This window comes from Camelina sativa, chromosome 15 (genome assembly GCF_000633955.1).
Source record: "Camelina sativa cultivar DH55 chromosome 15, Cs, whole genome shotgun sequence".
Taxonomy (NCBI): Eukaryota; Viridiplantae; Streptophyta; class Magnoliopsida; order Brassicales; family Brassicaceae; genus Camelina; species Camelina sativa.
In genome coordinates, this window is record NC_025699.1 from 49020 (window position 1) to 56740 (window position 7721).

At 34.3% G+C, this 7721-nt stretch overlaps 3 protein-coding genes and 1 pseudogene across 8 annotated transcripts in view; 3 read left to right on the forward strand and 1 right to left on the reverse strand.

Moving 5' to 3' along the window:
- Positions 1–2128, forward strand: part of LOC104744223 (E2F transcription factor-like E2FF) — a 3577-nt gene extending 1449 nt beyond the window's left edge. Inside the window, exons 4-11 of one of the 2 annotated variants that reach the window (XM_010465235.2) lie at positions 106–183; positions 289–342; positions 507–588; positions 835–902; positions 1018–1090; positions 1186–1247; positions 1348–1711; positions 1874–2128. In XM_010465235.2, the coding sequence (XP_010463537.1) occupies positions 106–183; positions 289–342; positions 507–588; positions 835–902; positions 1018–1090; positions 1186–1247; positions 1348–1711; positions 1874–1944 (852 nt within the window). In that variant the 3' untranslated portion in view covers positions 1945–2128. Of the gene's footprint in view, positions 1–105; positions 184–288; positions 343–506; positions 589–822; positions 903–1017; positions 1091–1185; positions 1248–1347; positions 1712–1873 lie in introns of both variants that reach the window. The other variant, XM_010465234.2, reaches the window with a different exon arrangement.
- Positions 4365–4866, forward strand: LOC104744224. Its single transcript, XM_010465236.2, has one exon. It carries the CDS (start codon positions 4430–4432, stop codon positions 4754–4756), a length of 327 nt encoding a protein of 108 aa, XP_010463538.1. The 5' UTR covers positions 4365–4429; the 3' UTR covers positions 4757–4866.
- LOC104744226 lies at positions 5108–5559 on the forward strand (annotated as a pseudogene).
- Positions 5690–7721, reverse strand: part of LOC104744227 (paired amphipathic helix protein Sin3-like 1) — a 14196-nt gene continuing 12164 nt past the window's right edge. For 4 of the 5 annotated variants that reach the window (XM_010465239.2, XM_010465241.2, XM_010465237.2 and 1 more), the window contains exons 18-24: positions 7561–7710; positions 7375–7475; positions 7146–7284; positions 6901–7053; positions 6630–6796; positions 6308–6419; positions 5690–6191 (exon numbers count right to left, since the gene is read on the reverse strand). In XM_010465239.2, coding sequence (XP_010463541.1) covers positions 6063–6191; positions 6308–6419; positions 6630–6796; positions 6901–7053; positions 7146–7284; positions 7375–7475; positions 7561–7710 — 951 coding nt within the window. In that variant the 3' untranslated portion in view covers positions 5690–6062. The remainder of the gene's footprint in view (positions 6192–6307; positions 6420–6629; positions 6797–6900; positions 7054–7145; positions 7285–7374; positions 7476–7560; positions 7711–7721) is intronic. The other variant, XM_019237245.1, reaches the window with a different exon arrangement.

Consider the following 7721-nt stretch of genomic DNA (forward strand, 5'->3'; position numbering starts at 1 on the left):
TGAATTTTTTTTTTTTTTTTTTTTTTTTTTGTTTCTGGGTTAATTTAGCTTAGCTCATTTCACCCTTTAGCTGATTCGAATTTGTGGTCTTACATACTCACTCAGATTGTTGCAAGAAAAGGGAAGAATATGTATTCCTGGAAAGGTTTTGGAGAGGTTCCTCGCTCTCTAGATAAACTCAAGGTACTTGATTTTAATTGAATCTTGTTTGGTCTCTATTTCTGCTTCTTTTGAATAAATCCCGAGAATGGTTCTGAAACTAGTCTTGGTTTCTTGTTTTGTTTACAGGAAGAGGGAATGAGAGAGAAGCTTTGTATCTCAAGTTCCAACAACTCTGACAAGGTTTTTATATATGAACATATTCATATTCTTTCTTGCTGTTTTTTTTTTTGGCAAAGATTTCTTCATGCTCATCTTTAGAAGAATGTTACCTGTGTGGTTCTTTAGAAGAATGTCATGCTCATCTTGTCTCTTTAGTTCTGATCCAACGTGATTTTCTGTAACAGGTTTTAGATGATGTTGAAAGAGAAGAATCTTCTTTCAGCTTAACACCTGATGATCAAGAAACCTCATCATCCTCTAAAATCGGTATTCTTCTCTTTTCTACTGCTTTGTCATGCTCGAGTATTATCAATATGCATCTTCTTTCTAGCAGATATAACTGCATGTCTTGTACTTGCTAATCACTATTGGGATTTCAGTCCTGAACTTGATTCTGAATAATTTGCAAATAAAGTCTCCCTGTTACAAAAGTGCTACTTGATAAATCAAAATTTCCAGGCTAAGATTTTTTTCTTGGAGCTAACTTTATGAAAAATTTAGTGTCATTTGCAGACCAAAAGAAGGAGAAATCTCTATGGCTTCTCTCGCAGAACTTTGTGAAGATGTTTCTTTGTTCTGATGTAAGTTAATGAATAATTTGATTTGATTTGTTATCTCTCATTTGGCTTCTTACACAAAATATTCAAATCCCTTTTTATAAACAACTCACACTTCTGTCTGCTGCCTTCTCTTCAGGATGATCTTATCACACTTGATAGTGCTGCAAAAGCCTTGCTGAGCGACTCTCAAGATCCAGTCCATATGAGAAGTAAATCTCTTGTTTCTGTTTTAGATCTTTTTCTGATCTCTATTATCACATACATAGAGTCATTAACCAACCAAATTTCTGAAACTGATTAACAGCTAAAGTTAGACGACTTTATGACATTGCAAATGTGTTTTCCTCGATGAATTTAATTGAGAAGGTAAGATAGCTTTATTCCTAAGACCATACATTAACTTTGAACTTACAAAAATTTCCAATATTTCATCTTTTACTTTTTTTTTTGTATGCTTTTTCTACAGACTCAAATACCAGAGACTAAGAAACCAGCATATAGGTGGTTGGGCTCAGAAAGCATAGCTGAGACAGGAACAAGCTTATTCAATTCCGATGAACCGAAGAAACGGGTATTTGGTACAGAGATCACAAACTTGAGAGCAAAAAGAAACAAAACAGACTGTTCATCAAACGGCAAGCAAATTGGATATAAGAAACATGACGATGAAAACACAGAGCAGGAATCGAAACCAGCTGCAAGTAAGTATGTGTTTGGCCCATCCTTCCCAACAGGAGCTGCATCTAAGAAGAACGAAAATGTAAGAAAGGGAAGGTTACAAGAGATCGAGAGCCTTGCTTCAACCTACAAACCACAGTATTGTAATAAAGGTAACAACCAAACTCAAATCGTTACAGAAGCATGTTAATAATAATAAACCTGCATTCTTGATTCCATTTGGCTTCTGTGAGATCAAAATTCATGGGGTCTGTTCATATGTGAAATTCAAAACATAACTGAGTTTTGGTTTTGATAAATGTCGTTTGAAACAGAAATAACTAGTCTTCTTGGACATTTCACGGAGACATGGAAGAGATGGTATGCAGAGCTTGATCGGAAGTAAATAACATTACTGAGGTAGATGTTTCGTCTGGGGGTACATGAGAGAGAGAGAGAGAGCACATAACTCTATTGAACATAGCTTTAGTCTTTTTTGCCTTTAGATCAATGGAAGAAAACAAACAGTATTAGTAAGGAACAAAGTATTGTTACTGTTAATAAAGAAAGTCACATCCCCTGTATGTATTTTTTACCGAGCGACTTTGGTCTAGTTGACAGTTCCCATCCGGATTCCAATTCCTATTCTCTCCTTAACTTTTTAATATTCCCTCTCATATTTGGTTTGGTTTGGTATCATTATAATTTTCAATGTCAGCATGTTCTGATTTTTGTTCGTTATGCCACAAATTAACTATGCAAGCGATTGGTTTTAATCTTGAAAAAGCTCGAATTTTGCGTTCATTCTCCTGCCGAGGATGCTGATCTTTCTGAACAACAACGGCGAGAACGCCAACGCCAACGCCGTCAGCAACCCCTTCTTTCAGTTTCCTCTTCTTCCAGTTCCATTCCACCATGTGCATTCTTGTTATAGTTGTATATCACTGCTTCTATCTCTGATTTTGTAGTAACAACTTACTGGAATTCTATTTGCTTGAGGTTTGTTTAGTAGTTCGGAAATGAATGTCATATCGCATTAAAATACATTTTTCATATATTATAATATACTGGCTCCAAATGTAAATCTTGTATGCATTTTTGAAAAGTTAATTATTTATTTCGTTATACTAGTGAATGATTTCTTATTATTCAAATTGGAGATGATTTATTTTACAAAAAAAAAAAAAAAATGGAGATGATTTTTCCTTGTTGGCGAATGATTTTTTTCCTATAAATGCAGAAGAAAATTACTATATGTATATGAATATGCATGCATTAGCATATTAGTCAAACAAATATATATGAACTTGCCAAATTATTATATTTTATACTCAAACTTTCCTCTGATGTATATAGAAGAAAAAAAGAATAGTCAAAGTTTCTTCTTTCTACAAGATTACACACTACAAAACTCTTTATTTATGTATTCACCCAAAAATAAAAATCTCAATTCCACACAGTTTGAACCAACAACACTCTTATCTGAAAAGATTCAAAAACATGGAGCTAAAACAAACCAAAGCAATATTTTACTTGTTAACCTTAATCTTGGCATTGATCATTACTGTGCGACCATCGAAAGCAGCTCCGCCGATTGTTTATTGTTCGACGACGAGGATAGACAGAGAGGATGGATGTTACGATGCGTTGAAATTAGCGGCGTATAGAGATTATAGATGGTTATATAAAGACTGTTGCAAAGCAGTATACGCAACACAACCTGATACTTGCTTCTTGAACATTAATCATGATCTTGCTTTACCAATTACTGTCTTCAAAGAAATTTGTAAGGGCGTGAACCCTCCAAAGCATCGTTTATGAACTTTTGACTCATGTGTTTTTTCAATGATATGATAAAGAGATAAATGATATATATATTTTGTTTTTTTTTTTTGCCATGCATATTCCGCTAGAAAACCACGTTGACACTTGTTTGATTAGCAGAAATCCACCAAATAAGTAATGTTTAATTTCAAGCTTACTCAAAACGGCAAATATACTAAAATTCCTTGTGTTAATCCGTCCATTTTAGTGTTTTACATCAAAGATGGATACAAATGATTACTTAAAAAATCTTGACTGTAAATTTTCCCAAGTATATGTAAATAGGTACAAAAAACAAATAAATACACTTTTCGAATTTTTCGGTCAACTTTTTATATATAAGAACGTTCCCTATACATCATACTTCTTTTCTATTTATATAGGAAACAATAATATCTCTATACACAATCCAAAACCCACGAAACCACTATATTTTTGGGTAAAATTGAAAAAAATACTTCTGTCGAAGATGAAACAAAGAACAAAGTGACGTTTTTCTTGCTAGCCTTAACTTCAACAATGATTTTCATACAATAGGAAGCCCAGCCGTATTCGAACCTATGTTCAACAACAACGATAGATAACGTACGTGCCGGAGTGTTTCAATGCGTTGAAATTAGTGGTAGAGGCAGATTTCCGATGGCTATCAAGAATTTGTTGCAAGGAAGTGTTCTCATAAGCTTACTAAGTTACTATACTATAATATCTTCATAAGCATTTGTATTACTACGTCATTAGTTTTTTTTTAATATCATTTTTCTCTCTTTTGTTATTTGTTAACCATATAATAAGGTAAGTCAACTCTACTAGATAATCTTCTAACTTTGTCTCTTTGAATGTCTCATTTTATTGAGGTCTCATGGGTCAAACAAAATAAATAAGGAAATCTTCCTATTATTTTCTTATAGTCAAAATTTGTTCCTATATACCAAATATATATAAAAAGAAAGAAAAAAAGTTCCCTCTATACAAATTATTTTCTATTTATTTACTGAAAACAAAGATATCTCACCACAGTCTAAACCTCAAAAACCTCTTCTTCTTTTCTTTGTAATATATTATCGAAAATGAAACTAAAACAAACCAGAGTGATGTCGTTGTTCTTGTTAACCCTAATCTCAACATTGGTTTTCCAACCATCAGAAGCTCGTCAAAATCCAAACCAAATATGTACGAAAGAACAGTTGTCGCCAATAGTTAACATACCAGGATGTTATGATGCGGTGAGATTAGCAGCGGAGGCAGACGTCAGATGGCTATCAAGAGATTGTTGCAGAGCTGTGAAAATACTTCCTGATTGCCTATTGGTTGCCTTTCCTCGCAAAGTAGCTTTAAATACAAATATCTTCAAAAGCATTTGTGTTGGAAAGTACCCTCCTGCATCAATCTTATAATTTGTGTGTGTTTCTTTACAATATTCATAAAATAAATCATATTTCCTGTTAAATTTCTGGTAAGAAATTCGCAAACAACCATATATATGTCTCATCGAATGCTTTTTGTTTTTTTTTGCAATATGTACTTTTTAATCAGAAAACAAGAATAAATCAAAAATTTAATACTCGTACTTCGGTTATAAGACCATTCAAAATAATATATCGGTTAAACTAATTATGTCTAAAACATAAATAAGTTGGCCAAACAGTTATTAAATATGTAGTTTTTACTAAACAATACAAACTCTCTATAGTTTATACTGTATATATATAAACAAACTTAAGATCTGATCTGTTGTTGTAAAACATAAAATGAAACCAAAGCAAATCAAAGAGATGTTCTTCCTATTGCTTGTAGTTTCAGCTTTGATTTTCCGACCGTCAGAAGCTCAGCTAAAAACGAGCATATGTTCGAAAAAACAGACAACGCCAATAGCTAAGGTGCCTGGATGTTTTGATGCCGTGAGGTTAGCGGCAGATGCAGATGTCAGGTGGCTATCAAGACTTTGTTGCAGAGCAGTGAAAAAACTTGATGATTGCCGAGAGAGCTTACAATACTTGTATTTTCAAAAGCATTTGTTTTCAAAGTTCCACAAATCATTTTACTAATTTTCCTAAAACTATTACACGATGTACTTGATCACTATCTCTACTTGTCTAATAGTTTTACTAACTTTCCTAAAACTATTTTGTTGATCGCATACGTCATCGTTTTGTTACAGCTCAGTCACTATCTCGACGTCAATATTGAACACATATATACGGCACGCCCTAAAAGACATCTCTACTTTTAACAAAAAATAAATATACACAATAGAGAAAACATTTTTTCAGTAAATTAAGAATCAACACCAATATTTCTAATTGATTTCTTAATCTTGAAATTTGAAGTAGATGAAGAATACGTTTTCTTTTGGGCCTATCTAAATATATTAACCAGTGCTTCCCCATATTTACAACAACAATCTGCTCGAGACACACACACACACTACATTTAACACTAACAGACTTGACACTTGAAACCTAAAACCAATACACGATACACATAGTAACACTAAACCACCATTGTTCTTCTAATGGTTTTGTTGCCCACTCTGTGCATCTCTCTATATCTCATCTTATATAATCAGCATAGTAAGAAATCTGAAGACCAAAGTTGGGAATAGTTGCAGACAACTTGACTTGTGTGACTTTTGTCGGTTTTACCTTTTACTTGTGTGCTGTTGGAGTAAAAGAAACAAGAAACGCGGAAGCTTCGTTGTTGTCATCTTGAAGCTGAGAGAAACCTATGGAACCTTTCTACTCTATCTCTGTTATGTTGCAATAACTGTTCCGTCCTCTTTTTCTTCTTCTTTCTGTGGAAGAAATCCTCTGTGTCCAAGACGTATGAGATCTACAAAAGGCGCATATAAATTGAGTAGGGAGAAGCTTTTGCATAAAGAAAGATGAACTGGTAGAAATCGGTTTTAAGTGGATTGGTTGATAATTTTTAAACTAAAAATATTTCACCTTGTAAGACGAGCAAGACATCTTGCACTCCAAGCCATTTACTACTTCGACACCTTCCATAGCTTTACAGAGTGCTGCAAGATCATCCAAGCCAGTGTATGGACGCAGGTTCCTGCCACAGCCAGATTTGGTTTAAATAATTAAGTATCATCCCAGTAGACGAGAAAAAGGAAAAACAAACCTATATATAACCTGCAAGCGTGTCAACGAGATAGAATCTACCATTTTAATGTATTTTCATGAACGTAGAGGTTTATGCAAAAGTCTAACGAAGCAGATGAAAGACAAAAATACATTTTGAGTAATTAAATAAGATTGATACCTTTTCAACACAATGTTATGTCCCTCCTCTTTTTTCACTGATGAGGTGGAAAGAAACTCAGCTTGCATATAACTTGCAAATGTGGGATCCACAGAAACTGCATAAGCTTCTGGCTTCTCGATTATGCTATCCATAAGCTGGATAGATAAACGTGATGGCGAGGATGACTGCATATGAATTAAAAAAAAAGCAATTAAGTTCCAATTGAACACGAGTGACCACATTGATGTATGAAGTACCGGGAGACATAAGAGAGTCACAAGGTTCATACACATTCCAACCGGTAAACATTTTCCTCGTGCAGGAGAACCCTGGCATTTTCATAATACACCGAGTCGATAACCCTTCCGGGTTTCCGGGATTTCTCATACTCATACAGCTGAAGCAGCTTATTGTCCATCTCATCAGCTACAATAGCTTGAAGCTGCAGATGGATAATATTAGAACACCACAGGGTATGTAACATAAATTCAAAAGCAAATAATAAGTCTTAAACCACTAGTATCAGTAAATTACCTGCTTAACCAATTTGTATATCAGCTTGTCTAACGTGAATAACATATATGATTGATTCCCAATAATAGCTCTGCACTCATCCTCAAACTTCGCATTTTCAGCTGATCCATCAAGCAAACCATACAAAACCTTCATAAACCTGTACGCCATACATATCAGCATTTGATGGGAAAAAAAAAGTATTGGTATATCTATATAGACTTGTTGAAACAGTTGTAAAGGAAGGTACCTCGCATAAGGATCTAGGGAATTGGGATCCTTTGAATTTTTCGATTTCAGTTCACCGCCTGAGCAATTCCTTTTTGCAGACAAAATTCTCTGGTACAGGATCTGAAAATGCACCACTTTATCTTTGCTAGAGAGTAGAAACTACAGTAAATAATTTGGTAAAGATCATATTAAACGATGCACTCACTTGGTGAAGCCTAAAAAGAACATAAAAGTCGTCATTCCCATAGAAAACTCGGGAATCTTTAGTCCTCTCATCGGGTGAAAATGCTGCTACATGCTTTGAAAGGGGTCTGACAGACAAGAGAACACGTTCTGACTGCGGAACCAACTCAATGTCTCCTTCAA

What these genes read in the sequence shown, in the direction of transcription:
- LOC104744224 (XM_010465236.2), top strand. Translation starts at nt 4,430, where the DNA reads ATGAAACTAAAACAAACCAGAGTGATGTCGTTGTTCTTGTTAACCCTA.